The 22,872-nt window shown below is 35.1% G+C and overlaps 1 protein-coding gene across 1 annotated transcript in view; it reads left to right on the top strand.

Moving 5' to 3' along the window:
* The first annotated feature begins 10,065 nt into the window (after positions 1 to 10,065).
* The window catches only part of PHYHIPL (phytanoyl-CoA 2-hydroxylase interacting protein like), a 76,817-nt gene continuing 64,010 nt past the window's right edge, over positions 10,066 to 22,872 (top strand). The window contains exon 1 of the mRNA XM_017542272.2: positions 10,066 to 10,492. Within this exon, the coding sequence (XP_017397761.1) occupies positions 10,387 to 10,492 (106 nt within the window). The 5' untranslated portion in view covers positions 10,066 to 10,386. The remainder of the gene's footprint in view (positions 10,493 to 22,872) is intronic.

Genomic DNA, 22,872 nt, shown 5'->3' on the forward strand with positions numbered 1-22,872 from the left:
AACCATCTATTTTTAAAAACATTTTTCATCTATGGTTGCTTGAATCCACTAATGTAGAACCCACAGTTACAAAGGCCAACTGTAGTATTCTGTCTCTGTGGCCCTCACAATTGCTATATTTTAGTTGAAAATCCCTCCCATGAATAGCTAGTGAGCGAATGTTTATAATGCTGTCTCCCCTTGCTAAGAATAGTTAACCATAAACAACTCCATTTACATGCATTCTAAGAAAACAGCAGTCATTTGGAGAAGAGTAAGATGATGGCAAAAACAGTGTTTCTCATTGTATCATAACAAGAAACCCAATGGCTACTCAATAACATACATCAACTTCATACATACATACACATATATATCCACGAACACATAGTATTGAATCACCCATCATTCCGTAGATGTTACTGGCTGACTAATCTCTTTAATAAGCTTCTACTCACTCTGAAGTTTTTCTCATCATGGATCTTGGATAGGCCTATTTTGGATGAAATCTGGACAGTTAATCTTCAGTTGAATGCAGTGTGGTAGTTTTGTTTACACAAATAATACAGAGAAAGTCTCCAGGCAAGACGTGGCTGTTAAATTAGCCTTTCTTATCAAACTAATGAGCATATAGCAGATGTGAGCTATATAACATCACCGCTGTTACAGTACAAATTAAGAGGGGGTTAGGGAATGTTCAGAAAAATGAAAAGGCTTTTAGAAATCCTACAGACATTCGTTTTAGCTTAGAAAGAACTCCGAGAAACTAAAATGTGTTTAGTTTCCGAGAAACTAAAATTAAAGTTACTAATAAAAGTCATAACTTTAATTCTGCTGAGATAAAAATCCTTGAGAAAAATCCATCAGGAAATTTCTGTGGTTATATTTAAGAAGACACTAACTAGGATTTCAAAAGAGCAGTTTTGAATTTCATGCTAGAGAAATAGACTAGAGGTCCTGTTTGTCAGTAATGTAAAGAGCTAGGAGCATTAATTTTAGCCTGGTGAAAAACTCTAAACTAGAAAGATATATCTGTGAAAGTAAGAACAACCTGGAACATGGAGCAAACTAATTGTGTCTATATCCTTATAACTGTGCTCATTGTATACATTTTATTTTCAAGATTCCCTGACAAGGAACATAGGGAGGGCTGTGCACTTGAACACAGTCTGAGAATGCTATACTTCAATTATAGTGAATAGGAGGGGCAGGACCAGCGAGGAGAAGAAAAGAAAAACTCCCAGAGTGGTTGACTTAGAGAGGTTCTCTCTTCTCCATCTGTCGCAAGATTTCTTTCCCCCAGCCCCCTCGACATTAATTCCTTTCAAAGTGTGACTACTGTCAGCAGAGATATTCCCAGGCCGGTTACTTTGAGAGCCATTTTTCATTTAGCTTTGTTTATTTACAAACACAAAACAGCTACAACTAAAGTTGTTGCTTTCTTTCTTAAGGATAATCTGTGTAAAACTGGAAACTAACAATTGGGTTTTAAACTGGGAAAGTCTACACAATATGTTTTTCTTCATGTGCCACATGATGCTGTACTATATTAATATTTACAGTATATAAATGTCAGCATTATGACCACTTAATCTTTTAAAATATCAAAAAAATAGGACGACCTCTAATGTTTGCGATTTCTTTTTTTAAAATCTCAGAAACACAATAGCATACCATCATGCTCTCAAATCCATTGTTTTCTTTCCATACCTTATTATATTGTCCTGGTCTACAATCTTATAGTTTCTTGCTGGAATGATAATCATCTCCCTTAAACTCTAGTCTTATTTCAATTATACTCACTCTATGAGACACATAGACAGATTAATCTTCATATAACTGTAATTGTCACATACCTGCCTTAAAAGCTTCAGTAGCTCAGCATTAACTATGGAATACAAATAGAGAGTTATTGTAGCTTATTAAGCAAGTTCTGATTAACAAGGTGTTTTAGTGGGTTGGTCTTAGGAACAGCATAAAGAGAGGAAGACTATCTACATGGCAGTTTCAATAATGTGGTCAAAATGATGAGAATATGGCAGTAGTACTAATAATTCAGAAAAAGGCACATGCCCAAGAAATATTAAAAAATTGCAATGATTTTGATATAGTTTGATTTAAAGAGAACAAGAGAAACTCAGAAAGTTGAGTAATATAAGGTGACTAAGAAGATACTGCTTCTAGTAACTATAATGCAGAAAATTAGAAAAAGAAATTAGTTTGGGGGAGTAACTGATTAATTGGAAATGATTATGGGAATGTAAATAAAAATTTTCATTAGACAGAAATAGGGCAATGACTTTTGTTTAGAGTTAGGGACTAAAGAGAGGAATCCAACAGTAAAGGTGAAAATTTAAACATTAAGGAGATTAAAATTCATGAGATTGCATGAATTCTCAGAGGAAATAGTTTTAAACAGAAAAGAACATAATGTCAAAGGTTGAACTTTAAAGAACACCTACACTCAAGGGGGTAGCATAGAAGCTAGAGTTGATAAACAGTAAACACACATCAGAAGAGATCCAGTAGAGTTCATCACCACAGAAGTTCAGCAGAAATAAGCTGCTAAAATATCAAAGAGGGGGCAGATGATAAAAGGCCTTTTCATTTGCTGATATGAAAATCTTAACAAATCCAAATGGCATTTGAAGAGTAATCAGAGTGCTGAAAATTGGTGAAAAGTTGTAGGAGGATAAGTAAATGGAAGCAAGGAACAATACATTTATTGCACTTCACATTTTATAATGGGCCCCTTCCACACATTAGAATATTAAGAAGTTGGACAATAACTGTTTGGTTCAAGTAAGATAGTTTTTAAAATCAAGGAGATTTGTCAATGTGTAAAGACAAAAGAGAGTCCGGAGGAAGAGAAAGACTCAAGCTAGAGGGGAGAAAAATAGGAAGCAAAGTCTATCCTACAGTCCACAGGCACGGAATGGGGAGCACAGATGAGGGAAAAGTTGCAAGTTTTACTGGAACCTACTGAGCTAAAGGTAAGAACGAATGAGAAACTTCATGCTGCTTTCATTTTTTTCCCCAGGAAAGTGAGGGTGGGATCATTTTAAATTTTTAAAAATATTTTATGACTGATAAAAATTACATATATTTAGGATATAACTTTGAGTATATACCCAACAGAGGAATTGCCGGATCTTATGGTAGTTCTATTTTTAATTTTTGGAGGAACCTTCATACTATTTTCTATAACAACCATACAAATTCACCTTCCCACCAACAATGTGCAAGGATTATCTTTGTTCCATATCCTCTCCAACACTCGTTATTTTTTGTCTTGTTAATTAATAGCTCTTTTAACAGGTGTGAGGGAATATTTTATTATGGTTTTAATTTAGATTTCTGAGAATTTGTGATTTTGAGCATTTTTTCATATACCTGTTGATCATGTGTACGTCTTCTTTTGACAAATTGGGCTGTTTTCCTAAATCAGGGCTGTTTCCAATTGAGTTGCTTGTATTTGTTATATATTTTGGATATTAGCCCCTATGAGATGTATGGTCTGCAAAGAATTTTTCCCCACTCCATAGGTTGTCTCTTCATTCTGTTGATTGTTTTCTTGGCTCTACAGAAGCTTTTTAGTTTGATGTAATTCCATTTGTCTATGTTTGCTTTTGCTGTTTGTGCCTTTGGGTTTATGTCCCCTCCAATCCCAAATTATTAATGTCATCTTTCCACTGTTTCCTCCTATTAGTTTTATAGTTTCAGTATTTAAGCATTTAATCCATTTTAGTTGGTTTTTATATGGTGTGAAATGAAGGTCTAATTTCATTTTCCTATATGTGGATATCCAGTTACCCCAGCACCATTTATTGAAGAAACTGTCCTTTCCTCATTGTGTGTTCTTGGCACCTTTGTCAAAAATCAGTTGACTAAATACATGGATTTATTTTTGGGCTATTTTGTTCCATTGGTCTATGTCTCTATTTAATGCTAGTAACATGCTGCTTTAATTACTATAACTTTGTAATATAGTTTGAAATCAGGAAGTGTGATGCCTGTGGCATTGTTTTTGCCTGACTGCTTTAGCTCTTCAGTTTTTATTTTGTAGTTTCATATAAATTTTAGGATTTTTTTTTCTATTTCTGTGAAATGCCCTTGGAATTTTGACAGAGATTGCACTGAGTCTATAGGTTGCTTTGGACAGTGTGGATATTTTAACACTATTAATCTTTCTAATCTATCAAGTTGGGATATCTTTCCATTTACTTGTGTATTCTACAATTTCATCAATGTTTTATAGTTTTCATTGTACAGATCTTTCATATCATTGGTTTTAGGTATTATATTCTTTTGATGCTATTGTAAATGGTATTGTTTTCTTCATTTCAAATAGTTTGTTGTTTTGTTGCTGCTGTATTAAAATACACTGATTTTTGTATGCTAATATTGTATCCTGCAACTTAACAATCTGTTAGTTCTAAGAGTTTTTCTGGTGGTAACTTTAGGATCTTTCTAAGATCATGTCATCTGTAAACAGAGATAATGTTTCTTCCTTTCCTATTTGAATGCCTTTTTTCATTTTCTTGCCTAATTGTTCTGGCTAGGATTTCCAGTAATATGTTGAATACAAATGGTGAGAATGGACGTTCTTATTTTGTCCCTGATCTTAGAGGAGAAGCTTTCAATTTTTCACCATTAAGCATGATATTAGCTATGGGCTTGCCATATATGGTCTTTATTGTGTTGAGGTACATTCCTTCAATGCCTAATTTGTTGACAGTTTTTATCAGGAAAGGACGTTAAATAACTGTTGAATTCTTTTTCTGCATTTACTAATATGATCATAAGGTTTTTGTCCTATAGTCTGTTAATATGGTATATCACATTTACTGATTTGTGTATGTTAACAATCCTTGTGTTTTAAAAGCCTCAACATATTAAACCATAGATACTCTAAATACAAAAGTTCTCAGTTTTGAAAAGTTATGAAAAATATTTCCATAAATTTGTACTGCAAAGCGGACCAAATATCCTTTCTTAATGGTGTTTTGGTGTCCTACAGTAACAATATCCTGACTTTTTGGGGTGTTTTACAGTCCATAATAATACTTTTATATGCATTATGTCACTTGATCATCACAAGTCTCAATACTACTTGAGTCAAGACAAACAATTTAGAATATCTGAATTGCTTTCAAATGTGTTTGTCAATTATGAGGTTTCCTTTGCCCTGCCATTTATAATAGGGCTTAGGAAAACTTTCCATAGTGTTATGAGAGGAAATAAGCACTCATTTATTATGCATTTTGTGGAGTTTGTTTCTATCTGGTTTTGATTCTTGGCACCCTCTGCTTAGTCATAAAATACTTGGTTGTGCTTGGAGTTCTGGGCCATTTATATGAATAAGATGGACCTATACACTAGTTTACCAAAAGGACTATGTAGCCTACTTTGATAAAATCCTAGGCCAGCTGAAGCAATATAACTAACAATATAACTAAATACATTCAAAGTATTGAAGTTCGCTAAAATAATTCAGCAAATTTTCCTAAGCATCTTCTCTTTGCAAATACTGTAATATGTGCTTAAAGTTTACAATATCACAGAGAAATAAGAAATGTTTATGGAAGAGGTATAGGATTTTTATGTGTTTGCAAGCTCAGAATGTGTGAGCAGAGCGATATTACTGTCAAAAAAAACTAATGTGCTCCTGGGCTGCATTACAAGATGTCTGGCACATACAACAAAGATGGTGTTAGTCCGCTGTATTTTCTTTTATATTCTTATTACATTTCCACACCTCGTGTATCTATGGACTCAGAAAAATTGGAGCTATCTAGAAGAGAGTGTGCAGAGTGACAAAGGGACTCAAAACAATGGGATATCACAAACGTTTGCAAGAACTAAGAGTATTTAGGCAGATAATTGAATATATATGGATAATAGGAAGGATTATTATTTTGCATTATGAACAAATTAAGGGCTTTGTAGTGCTCTTATAGGAGACATGCTTGGGCTCAAAATGAGGAAGACTTTGGATTTCTTCATGAGGCTTTTAATTTAATATTTATTAGGAGATAATTAACTTCTCGTCAAGGGCTTTGCCACTGGATAAGGTATTAGATTAGATATATTTAAGGTCCTAAAATATGAGTCTGATTCTTCATGTACATTAATAATTTATAAATCATAACGTGATGTCTGTAAGAGAACTATAAATAAAGCCTCATAGAAATACAACATAAAGGTTTTTGACAGAGGGAATCATTTCAAGAGAATGTAACATATGAGTTGGGGCTTCAATGACTTACAGGATTTTGATTGTAATGGCAGGTATCTCAAGCTAACGATTAGGTATCAAAAACAGTAGAATTTTCATTTTGTTTAAACTGATTTGATCATCTTCATGAAATCTCAGTCACTGACAAATTAGGGGAGGGGAAATAATATATTCTAACCCAGACACCTGAATTCATTCAGTATTTTAAGCAGTTCCTTAAAATTCAGGTCCATTAGGTTAAGACCCTCAAAGTTTCTAAGATTTCTATCTTTTCCCCTACATCCTATTTTAGGTAGTATCTGGGAATATCAGATAGCCCCAGATACCATTACTTTGAGGCATTGGAACAAAGGGTGATTAGGTTTGAACAGTTCCTTCTGCCTCCTCTGGTCTCTGAGGTGACATTCCTTGTATGTCTAGTTGCTTCTGGTCTTTCACTTGAAGTTGGTAGCTAGAGAAACTCATGGTCTGTCCTTTCTTAGTTTGGTCAGGGCCTAGTGGCCATCTCTGACTAATGTGTCTCATCTCTTTGGTACTTTAGACATCCCTGGTCTAGAAAGTCTACTCCATAGTCTTTGCTAAACTAAAAGGGTACCTTATTCTTTTAACACAAAATTTCAGGGAAGATTGGATAGCTGTCAACTCACCCACCTTCTGAGTACTGCTGGAGCCAAGGGAACACTTCCCCTTAGCCCTCCGAAGTTTAGCTAAAAATCACTGAAACAGGCAGATTAACAGGAGAAAAGGTATACAAATTTCTTTGATCATAGTTTTATGTGAAATTTGAACACCACATTTTCAACACAGGGGAGTCTTCAGAATGAAAACCCAAAGATACAGGGAAAGTTGTCCATTTTAATACTTAGGTTCAACAAAGTATGAATAGCCATGAAGAAATATGACTGGACAAAAGAGATATGATCTCATACTAATAGATTGAGTGGGGAAACCCAGAAAGGCCTGCCTGTCTATATTCTTCTTGACCTCTCTGAGCATGCACTTCTTCCTTTTCACTATGTGTGGCAGGGACCTCTCTGGAATGAGGATCTTATGACCTTCGGTTAAACAAGGTAGGTAAGATAATTTCTTTATGGCCAGTTTTTACACAAAAAAGCAGAAGAAAAGTTAGAGTAATATTTTTGTATTTTCCGGCTGGCTTTGAAGAAAAGGAGTTGTAGTTTCTATAACCCACCTTGGGGAATAGGGATTCTAGTTTCTTATAGCTAGCCTCAGGGGAAAATGAGACTGAGAAGCTGGAGGTCAGAAGGTGAGAGGAAAAACTTTTACTTCTGAGGCCTTTTTTGTGAGGAGCATGTATTGTTTTCTGAATTTCAATAGTACATAGGAACTTAGAGCACTCTGAAAAGTCAACACTTACCCTGTCTCTGCCCTGTTCAAAGTTACTGGAATGTGGTTTCTGCTCAGTCTGACACCTTCCCAGATATCTGAGAACTGGGAAAGTAATTTCTCTGTCCTTGAGTTTTCCCACACCAATCTGGGTATTTCTAAAGCCACAACCTCTTACTCTACATCTTCAGGGTGGGAATGAGTAAAAATGTTTCTGGTTGCCTTTCTTGAGCTCTTCTACCCCTTTCCCATAATTCTCTGAGCCAAAGAGAATAGGATTTTCTTCGACTTGACTTTACTTCATAGCCACCACCTTCCTTGTATCAATCTCTGGCCAAACCCTTTACAGTGGACTAAGATATCTTGTCTTCACTATGGGAGAAACTCTATCATTTGGTCCACCTGGCCTAGCCTTGATATGTTGAACCATAACCAAATTTGCATTTTACTTCTTGACAATGCCCGGATTTGAAGCCTAACAACTTGATTAAAAAATCCTATATTGAATATTGAAAGTTAAATGGTAAATATTTCTTTTGTATTTTTTTCTACAAGAATCCAAATACTCAAAAGAAAGGTGCCTTGGATTGAATAGGTTGTATACCCAGAAAGTGACATTAATACTTCTCAAAACATTACCCTTTCTGATTACACAAATATTCTAGCTGACAAATCTGATCATGCTAATTTCCTATTTAAAGTCTTTTAATAACTTCTCATTCCCTGAAGATAAAATCATTTTAGAGGTCTTCCTGACCATTGAGTCTAAGTTATAAACCCTGTGAGTGTTTCTACAAGCTTGCATACTTCCTCTTTCTTAACTCCTATCCTACTTTTACTTTTCAATATCTATCTTTCTTGATAAATTTGAACTCCAAATTTCCAACACAGATATAGGTACTTAATAAATATTTGTATGAGCTTTAATTAAATGCATATTTCTTACTTTTAAATCAGTAAATTGTTGTTCTAGTTTACACAGTTTCTTTTTTGATATTTAGAAATTTGAGACTACTCTGAAAGATGAACGCACTGTTGGGCTTACAATATCAATTTCTAGTCCTATATAGAGCCGGACTTTTGAACACAGAAAATTCACAAGCAATCTCTTGTCATATCCCTTGACAGGTAATAATTTACCCTCTCCTTGGGGACACCCTTACCTTTAAACAAGAATTCTTTCAAATTTCAAAAACATCCATCTTCATTAATACCTAAATTCATAATGAAGACTTTTCACTTTAGGATACCTAATTATCTTTCACCAAATTATGAAACTTCAGTTATGTCAAAATTTTTCACAGGCTTATTTTACTTTAAGCTGGTCCTTTCATTTATTGAAGCCTCAATTAACCAGACCTCATCATGTTATGGCTAAATGGATGCAACTAGAAAGGGTAGCATACAGCCATGTAAGTGTAAGCTGTTACTTCTTGATTAACATTTATGTTTGAAACTGGAAAATCAATAAAAGGGAACTTACATTAATTTACAAGCACATTGAGAAAAGGGGAACACTATTTTTTGATCCCGAGATAGCAACAAAACTAAAAACTATTCCAAAGAAGCAAATGGGAACAGAGGTCAATAGGCTGTGACCTCTATTTTATTTTTAAAACGTCTGCACATCCACTAAGCGCACTGCAAAATCTTAAATGCACTTAAAAGCAGTGGGGATACAAGTTTAGGGTAACTGAGGAAGCACAAGTCAATCTTCATTATCTATTGTAGCAAAGATTCCTTCCAAATCCATGGGAGTTGGTGCTGTTTATCCTCCCTTCATTAGCGCCCAGAACAATGGCACAGGGTGAGCACTGAATACTTATTTGCTTAAACGCATGAATGAATGAAGCTACAGGGTGAAGGCAGCTACGTAGCTATTGGTCCCGTGGCTGTTGGCCCCGCAGCATGTCTGCCGCCTTTTCAGCAGGCTTGCTGCACCTCCTCATTCCCTCACCTTTCTGGCAGTAAGGAGTTCCCACGTTTGCCCCGCTTCAGGGTCGAAGGACGGCAAAAGGCTGTCTCTAAACCCCTCCACGCCTCAGGTAATCCGCTGATTTCTCCCACAGATGCAGCTGTTTCCGAGTAATGTCTGGCAGAGCCCACAGGGTGCGGGCAGCAAGTAGCCCAGGATTATCAGGGGAGAAGGTGGGTCCCACACCCCAATGCCATACAAAGAGTCCAAAGAGTCTGGGCCCTTATTTTCCTGTTCTTGAAAAACAACTAACCTGCTCGCCCTCGCCTCCTCTTGCAGGCCCCTCAGGGCCAACTCGGGCTTAGCCAGACACCGAGAACAGACAGAAGACGTTAAGTCGCCACCACCAGGAAAGAGGGCTAGGCAGCCGCGCTGCGTACAGCTCCCGCAGTTCTCACGCGCTCGGTCGCCCGCCACGTCACGCGCGAGGTTGCCTCGGCCATGGCTTGAGGGCAGGTGGGGGCGCGTGCGCGCAGAAGGGCGGGGGAGGGACCGCCGCGCGCCAGCAGGTGGGCGCGTCCTCCCGCGCGCGTGCGCGCGTCGTGCTCTCTTCCTCACGTTCCCCGCGCGCTGCGTCCCCTCCCCGCCGGGAGCGCGCGCCTCCAGTCTTCTCGCCGTTTCCTGCTCGGTCTCTCAGAGCTGCACACTCCTCGGAGCTCCTGCCACAGCCGTCGCCTTTGCGGCGGCTCTCCATACCGGTGCCTCAGCCCCGGCGCTGCATCACCGCGTCCCAGACCTCCTTCCCTCCCTCTGCCACTCCCCCTCCCTTTCCCGCCCTTCTTGCCCACCGGGCCGGCAAAGAGAGCCTGGATACGAAGCAGGCGGGCTTGAGAAGGGGGTTGGAAAAATGGAGGTACCGCGCCTGGATCATGCCCTCAACAGCCCCACCAGCCCCTGTGAGGAGGTGATCAAAAACCTCAGCCTGGAGGCCATTCAGCTGTGCGACCGGGACGGTAAGAGCGGCCGGGACCGCAAGGGAAGGGACCGAGTCCGCCTCGAGGCGCCGGGGCTACTCTGGCTCCGCAGACGCCACTTGCCAGGGCGACAGGGTCTTTTGTTGTCCCCTCTGTGCAAATAAATGCAGATGTTGGTTACCCTCCGCCCACCGCCCTCCCCTCACCCGAGAAACAAAAGGACCCCAGGGCTCGCGCCTTGGCGCGGAAAGTAGCTGTCCACAACCGTGGCGCCCTTCCCCGCCCTGGCCCGGGCTAGGACGACATTCCCGTCGCGGCTCCTGCCCCGACGAGGCATTTCCGATCTTTGCCGCAGTCCGGATTTCCTGGGTCTCCGGGCACTGAAGGGGAAATGCCCTCGGGATGTTTCTAGCAACCCCCTTCCCCCAACACACACACACATAAGTTACTATTCTCCTCCAGAAACTTATCATTTTCTTTCTTAAACCTCCCATCGTCAGACTCCCCAAATTAACTAGTCTTTTTAGCCTCTCAGATTGGGATTAGGATGACAGTTTTTCATTGAGGGCGCAGAAAAACTGCATTTCAGCACCAAGGACAGACACAACCTTCGTGGTTTCTGGGCTCTGATTCAGACTGTCGAAAATCTGTTTGACCTAATGTATGTGCTGTGATTCAGACTACGTGGCGAGTATGTACCATTGCGTGTTGATATTATGTCGTTATTCTGTTGTTAAAGTTGGCAGGCTCCCGAAGGAGGAAATTGATTGAAAACGGGTCTGAGCGTTGAAGACATAAGCTCTTGCTCTGTGCAGTGTGGTTAAAGTGCTGGGTTAGTTGGACTAGTTAGAATCTGCTATACCGGTAATGTGAAATAAAACTTCATTTGTAAAGAAATCGTCTGATTAGTAATTGGTTGGCTGAATAATTGTAAAATTCTACATCTGACAAAGGAAACACAGTGAACGTGTTGCCAAGAGGGCCCCGAATACTTTTTCACTGTAAATGAAATTAACTGTATATGGAGGTAATGACTGCAAAACATTTTTTAACCAAAGTTATGTACAGATACTAATACATTCACAATAAGGTCATAAAATTTATTAGGTAATCCAAATAGGGAGCAGAGGTCTTGTTTCCAAAATAATTTAAATGGTAATAACGTGGGTAGACATTGCTATTCAGCACGTTTATATCAAGTGAGCACCGAATTTATTTTTATATTTATTAATATAAATTTGTATTTAATAATTCTGAAACCAGAATTCAAACTTTTTGAAACCAGAGCCACTTTAATTTCTGAAACAGGTGTAGTATGGGAATAAATATACACACTTGCAAAGGCAGCTTGTATATCCTTTATTCTTAGACTGTTTTAGTCACCATGGTAGTAAGTGCACATATTTGTGGTATCTAAAAAAATTTATCCTTTTGGTATTTCATATGTAAGCTTGCATTAGATTAGAAAGATTTTTAATAACAGAAAATCATTTGGATTTTAGTTTGTACTTTCATGAAATGGCTTTTTATAATGTAACCATTGTAAAATGTAAATATTTTTATTTTCTTAGATTGGAGAGAAAAACAAGACTAATAAAAGTAGACTTCATTTTTATTTATTGCAATGATATATCAAAAGCTCATTCTTGTCCTAATTGGAACTAGGCATTAATTGTTGCTCTCAGAACTTGGTAATCTGAATGCTTAAAACTGCATTTACCACGTGTTTCAAAAATATTAGGAAAAATTATAACTTTTTTTATGAAGTTCACAGAGTTAATAGAGTGTGAAAATTAATGCTATGTTTACCGTGATCTCCTAGAGAAGTAGCTGTTTTATTCTGATAATATTTTTTAGTTGTTTCCTTTCAAATTAGGAATCCCACAAAATGAACAAATTATGTAACATTTAATTTTGGGGAGGGTGCTGGCACTAATATCTATGAAAATTTCCATTTGCAGACTTCCAAGTTATTTAACAGACTAATTAAATAGGGTTTTATTTTATAAAACAGAATATACCAACAAATACAAAGAGCCAACTTCTACTAGAAGATGTATAAAACTTGGAAATACTTTTTTTTTTTTAAGAGATGTTGTTAAATGCTTATTTTGTTTTCCTATCTTACATGTCAATTCCAAAAATATTAACTTGGCTTCATAGGAATAATTTAGGGGAGATAATGCTGTTTGTTTTTGATATAACAGTGTATACAATGTTGCATTAAATTTGTTAATCAGACCTTACTCATTCTCATTTTATATTGAGAAATTTTCAGCTAGATGCTTTTTACTCCATTTGCTTCCCTTCTTTCACTTCCTTTCACTTTCTTTCCTCTCAAGTGTCATTATTTTACCTCTATAAACACGTAACATAGAAAAGGATGTGGCAGAATATGGGACAGATGATCTATTGAAGTACCTAATAAGAGCTATATTTCATAATTTATGATAGACTATATTTGGTTTGCTCTTTTCTCACTTTATTTTAATCTACTGTTAATTTGGTGATGAAAAAATGAGAAAAACATTAATTCTCTGGAAGTGGAATAAAATAGAGGAAAGTATAGTATGGTTGTTAAATGTACATTTTCTTTTACCTTCTTCACTCAGATATTTTTAATTTTATAATGTTTTCATACTGTATCAACCAAGAGCTATGCCTGCTGCTGAACATAATTGTATATCTCTTATGTTTCCTTGGGTCTTTTTGTTTGTTTTTGTGTGTTACTTGCCTATTTTCCTATGAGCTGATGATTACATTATCAGCAGTAATTCATTTTTTTCATAGTTTCTAAAAATAAATAGTTTCTGAGGAATATGGATTCGATTCCACATGGTCATACAATTGGATTTTTAATTAAGCAAGACAGTTATTACACAAACACACTCTCTCTACCTCATGGATAGTCTTTCCTAGGCATGTGTACTTTGGTTGTCAGTACCTGGTCCTTGCCCAGGTGTTACTCTGAAAATATACTGTAGATCTAAAATAGGTTTCTATTCCTATGGCAAGTAGAGTATTTCTGTTTCTCCATTTCTGCTGTGTTGAAGTATACTCAAGTTGCATACATGAGGTACTTTTATTATGACTTTTCAAAAAAATTGGAGAAAAACAATTTGTTTTGAAGCATTAATAATATGGGAGCCCATTTACAGTTCGATAGATACTTCAGACATTCACTGACCTGTGACGAGACAAAGCAGCCCCCACTGCACACACAGAATTTTACATTACTTGTGCTTTTCATGTTTTAATCAGACACACACACATATGTTTTTTCTTCCTTGTTGAACATGAAAGATCTATCTACATGTTGCCTTACATATATCTAAGCTCCCTCCAGCTTTGTTATGGTAAGGAAGAAAATACAAAATTAATTTGTTTTAAAGCATTTAAATATACCCTCAAGTCTTCATAGCTTTAACAAACATTATTTCTATGAGTAGGGCACTTTATGACTGCCCAAATATGGTATAAACTATAGGGTTTATGATGTAGTCAGCAAGGAAACATATTGGAAAGAAATTACACAGAAGCTGATGGATTTCCCTTTGTTTCTAACAATATGTGGAAAAAAATAGGGGAATAAAAGATTTTATATATTTTACATATTTAAAAAGATAAACTCCTTTGAATGTTGAGTTAAATATTTCTTTAAATTATAAATCAATTAAGGTCTTATTTTTGCTATTGTCATGTGAATTCAACAAATTTTAACTTTGGAAATATAAAGTGACAGGAATGCTTAGTAGCACAGTGATTTTAGATAATCCTTAATGACGTTTTCTGAAACAGACATCTAAGAGGAATACCCATCACTGTAACCTTTAATAGACTTTATTACAAGAATGTAAGGTAGTCATTAGTCAATCTCACTGACATGCGATGTAGCATAGTGATATTACCATTTTAGATTAGAACAGCCTTGTTAGAATATTGACTCTTGAAAGCCATGTAACCTTAAACAAATTACCTAACTTGTTTTAGCCTCAAACTTTGTTATGTAAAGTGGGTATAATAATATCAATCCTGTGGGATTGTTGAAATAAGTATTACTTACATAGAATTTATTACCAGTCTTTATATTAATGCAAAATATAGAGTAATAGTTATTATTGTGAATGGAACATTATCCACATAACTTCTTGAGTTGAACCACTGCTTTTTAAAATTTCTTTTTTTGCTAGTGTCTAGGTCGTTGTTATTTTTCATAATTCCAGTTACATGTTATTTAGTTAGGAAATCACTTCAAATTCATGAATCATTAATAGAATCTATAAATTCAGAATTTTAAAGAATAGTAAATTTTGAAATCAGTTATAGTACTATTATCTTTTATTTCTCTTTTACCATCCGATCAGTAATATCTTTATCACCTTAGACCTAAAAGTTGTTTTAAGTTTCTCGTTCAAATCTGCTGTTTGCTATTTTTCTGTGCTTTGTAACCTTGATGCTTGTTTTGTGTAGGTATTTGCCTTAGAGCCCTTCTTTGTTCTTAATTTACAATGTTTTTCTTTATTAACTTTTTCCAAGGATAGACATGTACTGGGACATGTAGCGTGGGGATTAATTTCTTTGACCCAAATATGACTATAGAGATATTAGTGAATAGGAAACAAAATAAAAATAAAATAAAAACTAAAACAAAAATTTGAAAACCATCAGATTGTGTTAAATCAATTCATATACTTGTTTGGGTTCTAATTCATTCCCAGGGAAGACCAGGAAGTTACTAGAGTGAAAGTTACATCAAAGGATATGTGACCAGACTCCCTCCAGTGGTAGAATGACTGATGTGTTGTAAGTTTAACAGTGGCAACTTACTTTGTTGCCTAGGTAGGCGGGTCAGAAATTCACTCTCTATAGAACACTATTTAGGCAATTTTCAAGTTACTTGGTTTTATCTCCACTGATATTTCTCCTTCATTTAGGCCCAGTCTTGCCTTTTCCTCTAACATATGTGAGTACACTTTCTTGATTGCTTTTATATTTTATCCTGGGCACCGATAATAACAGCAGCTAAGTCACTCATTGCAGCAAGCATAAACCCTTCTACTTTCTGGTTTTCCTTCTCCACCTTCTTTAGTAGCTAATGCAAAACTTAAGTTTTGCCTTGTAGAATGTACCTCTTTCTTGGATTTATTTTCCATTTGTTAAATTTCTGTATGTGAGTGTTTTTCATTGTTTAAATTCTATTTTTACTGTAAAACTTGTACCTCCTTTTTTAACCTTAAAATATTTTATTCTTTTGAGACAGAGTTTCTTTTCATCACGTAGGCCTGAGTGCAATGGCACGATCTCAGCTCACTGCAACCTCTGCCTTCCTGTTTCAAGCAATTTTCTTGCCTCAGCCATAGCTAGGATTATAGGCACCCGCCACCATGCCTGAGTAATTTTGGTGTTTTTAGTAGAGATGGGGTTTCACCATGTTGGCCAGGTTGGTCTCAAATTCCTGACCTCATGATTCGCCCGCCTTGGCCTCCCAAAGTTTTGGGACAATAGTTAAACTGTCCTTTGAGCAGACTATATTTTATATAACGACATTTAAGAAGTAAAATCAGTGTTTGGAGAAGACTTAAATGTATAGAAGGACAGCCTGAGCAGAAAAAATAAGTAGAAAGCTTCAGTATAGTCTGTATATGTTAAGGGTAGTGACTGGAAATGGTATATAAGGAACCAAAAAAGAATTATGAGGTATTCATGACTGAATTTTCCAGCAACATGGAAAGTGATCAGGAGTAACTTTGGGTTTTTAAGTTTGGGAAATCAGAAGAATCATTGGAATGATTCTTTCCAGGAAAGGAAAAAGAAAATAATATTTAAACATCCTGATGACATTAATTTTTTTACATCTCAGATTTTAGGAGTCAGTGAATGTCAAAATATGTCCTAAGCACTTTTCTAGGGGCATATCTCTCTCATAGATATTGTATTACCAGAATAATATTATATTACTGCTTTCTCATTATTGTTTCAGTGTGGTTCCCCACAGGATTAGCCACTCATATTCTTTTTAGGCTTTTTTTCTTTCTTTATTCTCGTTCCTCAAAGGCAGTAGGAGCTCCTCCAGGTCTGCTGCTAATACTCTGAAAATCATTACAGTATAAAACCAACCAATTAATAGTTTAGAGAGGATTGTGAAATAGTGATTTTTGAGCCATCTCCAAAAAGATATTGTTGGAATCTTAGGAGACATTTTAGAAAGATTAATGTAAAGCAAAAAAAAAAAAAATTTGAGTTATATTAAGATGTTTCAAATCTAACATTAAGAGAGCCCTTAGAAACTTAAAAGAAAAGCACTTTTTGTGTTCTAGGGAATAGAGTTCTAGAATGGGGAGAACTGTTGCTCATGGAAACATATATTCCACCAGGGAGACTGGGAAATTAAGTGAAAAGGGAAAGGTTATGATTTAACTTCAGTTTTAGAGTGACCTTTAATGTGCTTTATATCTCACCCTTTGAGGGAAAGAAGTGGTTGCATCCAATTTTAAACTCCAAAGATGAAATTCATCTACAATTCAGGTTTGTTATAAATGCAAATAAGAGCCCTGTATTTTGAAGATGCTCAACAGATGTGAGTTGAACAGACATCATACATGGAATTTTCGTTAGTTTTGTTATATTATGACTATTTGAGCCATGTTGTGGCTCATTTAAAAGGGGCTGCTCTGTGATGATTTGCATATACTCCATTTGTTGTAGTGGTTGTGGCAACTAGTGTAAATAGACATGTATTTTTGTTTTCTATAGCCTGTGGGAATGTTGCTGTCTAATAATAGTATGAAAGGCTTATAGTTTCCCTAGACATGCCAACAAAGACAAGGCATAAAAGGTTTTTGAGTATACTGATTTTCTTGAAAAATAGATGAATCTGAATATTGGTGAATCTCCCAGTCTTTAACATTTTAAAAGCTGATGATAAATGCCAACAAGAATTATATAGCTTTTGATCATCTGCTATGCAGTAGGTCCAATAGGTCCTTAATGGCTGCATTTTAGAGTTATATCTGTGAAGTAGAACAGGGGTGCACATGTTATGGTCCCTGGGAAAAATCCATAAGCCTGCTACCTGTTTTTATAAGTAAAATTTTATTGGAAAACAGCCATACTCATTTGTTTACATACTGCCTATGGCTACTTTGCTACAACAATAGGGTTGAGTAGCTGTAAGAGATCAGATAGCCCACAAACCTTAAGATACTTATTGTCTAGCCCTTTATAGAAAAAGTTTGCCAACACCTAATACAAAAGATTGAGAACATAAGTTAATCTGTCTTGATAGGAATAAAAAATATTATCAGAAGAGTTGAGAAAAAAAATGTGTACTCATCTTGCTTTTATATATTTCCAGGATTTTGCTATTAGGCAGGTCAGGCAGAAAGATGTAGAGAGCTAAGTAATGTTATCAAGCAGTAAGGTAGCACTTTATGGAGTCAGTGAAAGATGGGTGGCCCCCTATACCATTGTGTCTGATAGGCAGTGACAGAAACAGGCCCTAGTTTTAACTTGAAATCTAGCCTTCATATAAATAAGTTTAGAAAGAAATGCTATGTATGCACATGTGTTTTCAGGTACACTTATAATTCTATCAAAAGATATGTTTTAAAAAGTGTCAAAGATAGTGTGAACTTTGAGAAATATGTATAGTTATATTGATACATATTACACAAATTTATGTAAATATATTCTTCCTTTGAAACCAAGCTCATTAAAAAAGATTAAGATCATACTGATCTTTCTGTCTTCCATCTATCTCAACCTGTCTCTAAAGGACCCTCTTATTTTTCTTTTTTAAATTTCCAATGTGTTACAGTTTGAAATTTAGTAAGACTATTAAAGAATTTCTGGAAAAATGAAATTAAAATGATATAAATGAATTTTAAGAAGTACAATTCACTGTTAAATTCCTTTAAAAGTTTCTAAATGCTTAATCCTAGTTTTTATATTTAGTCTCACAGATTGATAATTTGTAGACTATTGCCTGTGGCTAGACCACACTTTTAAGTAGCACTAGCTAGAGGACAGCTAGTGCCATTCTGTTCTTGTTCAATGATTAATTTATGGAAACTTCCCTTAGCCAGTTAAGATTCTCACTTTTATTTTGTTCTTCTACTTACTATTTTTACTATTTATTTGTACATGCATTCCAACTTTAGGTTTAAAGGATTTAGGAAGACTATTTTGAGAGTCAATATATATAAGTAGATAATTATAATAATTTTTGATAAATATTTTAATAGAGTGTAGAAGAGAAAGTGGTTAATTATGTCTTGAGTCTGAGGAGCAACGTTTTGTTGAGGGTTAAAAGTAAAAATAAAAATTTGCCAGAAGTAGAAGAGGGGCATTTCTGGCTGAGATAAGAGAATTAACAAAGGCACAAAATCATATATTCTGGGAATGCATAGCATTTAGTATTGCTGGAGGAGAGAAGTGTGCCTGGTGGGAAATTAAGCTGAAAGCTAGTTACAGCTAGCTGGATTATGCCATGATTAGGATTTTGGATTTATTATCTTAGATTTCAAACTTTCTAATTTGTAGAGAATGTTTGTTTTAAAATATAACATTGTGTAATAAATAAAAGTAACATTATTGTAAAATTATCCTATAGTTTTATACTTACAGCATTTTTTAAATGAAGTCAATCAGTGGTATAGTGGAAATTTAAATTAGTAGCTATGCTTGAAAGTCACTATTTTATATCAGCTTCAGCATTCACTATATTTCTGTACCTTATTTTTATTGCATTATATGAAGAAAATTTTGGTTAATACAAATAAGTAGTGGCAAATTATAATTTTTTAAGTCATTTGGCCTTCTCAAGATACTCTTCAAATAAACTGATCTAGACCAAAAAGAGAAATATTAAGTTTTTTTTAAGTTGAATCATGAAAGAATAAATGTTTCATTTGAGGGTGACAGAATAAATTCGTCAGTTCATTTTTTCATTGTTTGATGATAAAATTCTGAGATATTTGTTGATAACATTTTAAAAACTCTTACTTTTCTGCTGATCTCTTAAAATTTCCAAACAGTTGATTTATTTTCCTTGCATGATGAATCTTAACTGTACGAATCAGTTTTATTTCTGAAAATTTATTTGCATTATAAGCTTGGTAATATTGTGACTGTATTGTCAAATTAAATTTCTTCAGCTTCTTAAAAATGAGCTAATCAAATTGGTTTTTCAAAGTTATTTATATTTGAAAGATATTTATCAAAGTTTTTAAAAATTACATTTAGAAAGTATTTGTTTTTTTGAAGAATATTTATACCTTGACTCAGGACACCCAGCTAAATGAAAAACGAATTTTGAAATTTTCTGTTCATACTGTTACAATTAGCTCAGAAAAAATCCCCAACAACTTCAGTCTGAAGGATAGTTTAAATGTGATTATCCAAAACTATTTTTTAAATATCTTAATATCTAATCATTATTAGTATATACTTACTACTTGATGAAATCTGACAACTTTTACAGGAGCTACCACTCCTGTGATTTTTTTTTAATGTTTTCTATTTTCCTCAATATAGTCGTCTCAACATTTTTGACAGTTTAGTTAATGGTGTGGTAAAAATTGATTTAGACATTAACATTTTCTTCTCCATTGTGTATTACTATTTCTGAATTTATCTAGTTAAAAAACTTGTGCAAAAGCAAACATAGAGATCTGACTTGTATATATTCTTATTCAGTTAAATTGGAAAGATATTAGGTGATCTCAACATTTGAATTAACTAGGTATATTTTTGTATTATCTACATTTTCAGATATGTACCAATGTTTTCAGTTTGATAACAGCTCACTCATTTAACATTTGTTACAGTATCAATAATGCAAAATTTAAACTGCTTTTCTCCAGTTTTGAATGCTTCTGTTCATAGGTGATAACTTTGTTCCAATTATATTTTAATTGTTAGATTTGCAGTAATTTCAGTCACTATGTTTTACAGCAAAATTATGGAACTTGTCAGAGACCATGTCACTATTTTGCCAAACTTTGTTATAAAAACCCATTGAAAACTTGCCAACTTTTATCACTACAATGTAACTCTTAACTACAGATGACTGTCATTATATTTTAGCCATAAGTAACTATTCCTGAGAGCTTCCAGCATATTTATTTCATTTTGAACATAGTTGCCACTGTGGTCAATATATGCTGAAAACTCAACAGATATCAATTAATAGTAAGACCTAAAATATCTTGAGTCAAATAAGTAACAATATATCCATTTTAAATTTCTCTGTTATTTCCTGTTTTTAGCCAGTTTGATTTCTAGTTTTAGAGATAATTATTTCATTTCCTATGCTGGAAAAAGTAAAACTTTATCCCAAACAAGAATAACTTTATCACAAATACAACTAGATAAGAAATATGCAAAATTCATAGTAAATTCTTAATATACATAAGAGAAGAAAGGCCAAACAGATGAATCAGAGCCTTACCTCCAACTAATTGAACTCTGCATTCAAGTACATAATGTCTTTGTAAAACTTTCCTTGAGCATGTACTTGTTGGCTTGAGTTTAAACAAACACACACGAGACAGAGCTACATGTTTTATTAGTACATGGTGCCATTTTGTGCACTGAGGTAGCAGGAAAGTCTTCTTTTGATGTTTATCCAAATAAATGAGAGGACAATTTAATATTTGCTATTTGTATTGCAGTTTAATATAGTTTTTAAAAAATTACAAAGAAAGTTAAATGATAATGTTTGATAAGCTTCTCAGCTACCTCTTTATTAAAAAATATTTAAGTCAATGGTCAGTCTCAAAGTTTATTACCTAGATGGCTTATTAAAACAGATTGCTGGGACCCATCCCCTGAGTTTCTGATTCCTTAGAAACTGGATGGAATTCCTTAGAATTACTTAGAAAATGGATGGAGCCCAAGAATTTGCATTTTCCAACAAATTTCTAGGGGATGCTGATGTTGGTGATCCAGGGTCCAGGCTTGGAGAAACAATCCTTTTGGTAGCATGGCCAAAGAAGTTATTAGGTGGGGAAGAGATATTAGATATTTATTGTTCAGATACAGTATTCTGGCATCTATTGGACAAATGAACTGGGACGTTGAGCTCAAAGAGTTTAACCATCTACATGGCAATTATAGATAATAAGTAGGATTGTTAAGACAAGATAAATAAAAATTAAGAGTGGAATTAAACAACATTTCTGAGATAAAAATCTGTCAACTTTGTGATGAAACTGGAAGTGTGGCATATGAAAAAGTTGTTGTTGAGGATGGTTAAATTTGCTAGATTGGGAGATGGGGTACATTTTGCCACCAGCAAATAAAATAGGAATTGTTAGTTGGGGAGAATATTAAAGAGTAGGCTTGAAGATAAGCTATTACAGTCCTTTCTGCACAAGCTAGATTTCAATATCTGTGGAATATCTAGATGGAAATTTTCAGAAGGCCATTAGAAATATTCATCTGTGTCTCATAGGGAGAGAGTTTGAGAATAAAGATGAAAATTTGGTAGTACTCTCTAAGCTGTTTCTTCTTGACACATTTTTGCTTTATCAAGTGTTCCCGCTTCATCTTCTAGTCAGTCTTTGAGACCCATGTCAGGTTGTTGGACTGCACAAGAGTGAGTAAATTAGTATGCTTCTCCCTTTTGTGTATGTGTGGGGTATCTGAAAGGATCATTTTAAAATTACTTTAGATGTAATTATATTTGGTAGGTTGTGGTTATTTGGGGGAGTTAACATAGAATAAATACAATTAACCTAAGCTCTGTGCTTGATAGATTTCTCTCCCTTATTTTGACTGATAAGAGAACTAAGTGTATGATTATCTGTGCTTACTGTAGAAATATACCGGATTAGTTTTTCCCCCTTAAGCAACATAATATATGTTGCATAAAATAAATTCAGTGCCTAAAATAAATGAACTGTTGGAACTCAAATTAGCAGAAAAATAATGACAATGAAGCCTAAAGAAAGACTGAAATCTTCACCAAATCTGTGCCTAAGGCTTCCAAATTGAACATAGATGTCCAAGATTTTCTTTTTGACCTTGAACCTACTAATTTTAATGTTTACTAGGGTATTTGTTGAATGCTAGGCTAGATAACAGGTACTTTTTTATAAACTTTTTTAATGCAGTCTTTTGTTTAAGCTTTGATAAACCTTCCATTTTAATAAATATGGTTTTTTAGTTTTTGTATAACACTTTCAAAACAGCCAGCTAGCATCAAAATGGCAGGATCAAATGCTCACATAACACTATTAACCCTAAATGTAAATGGGCTAAATGCCCCAATCAAAAGACACAGACTGGCAAATTGGATAGAAAGCCAAAATCCATCAGTGTGCTATATCCAGGAAACCCATCTCACATGCAAGGATACACAAATGCTCAAAATAAAGGGATGGAGGAAGATTTACCAAGCAAATGGAGAGCAAAAA

This window comes from Cebus imitator, unplaced genomic scaffold, assembly GCF_001604975.1.
Source record: "Cebus imitator isolate Cc_AM_T3 unplaced genomic scaffold, Cebus_imitator-1.0 Scaffold142, whole genome shotgun sequence".
Taxonomy (NCBI): domain Eukaryota; kingdom Metazoa; phylum Chordata; class Mammalia; order Primates; family Cebidae; genus Cebus; species Cebus imitator.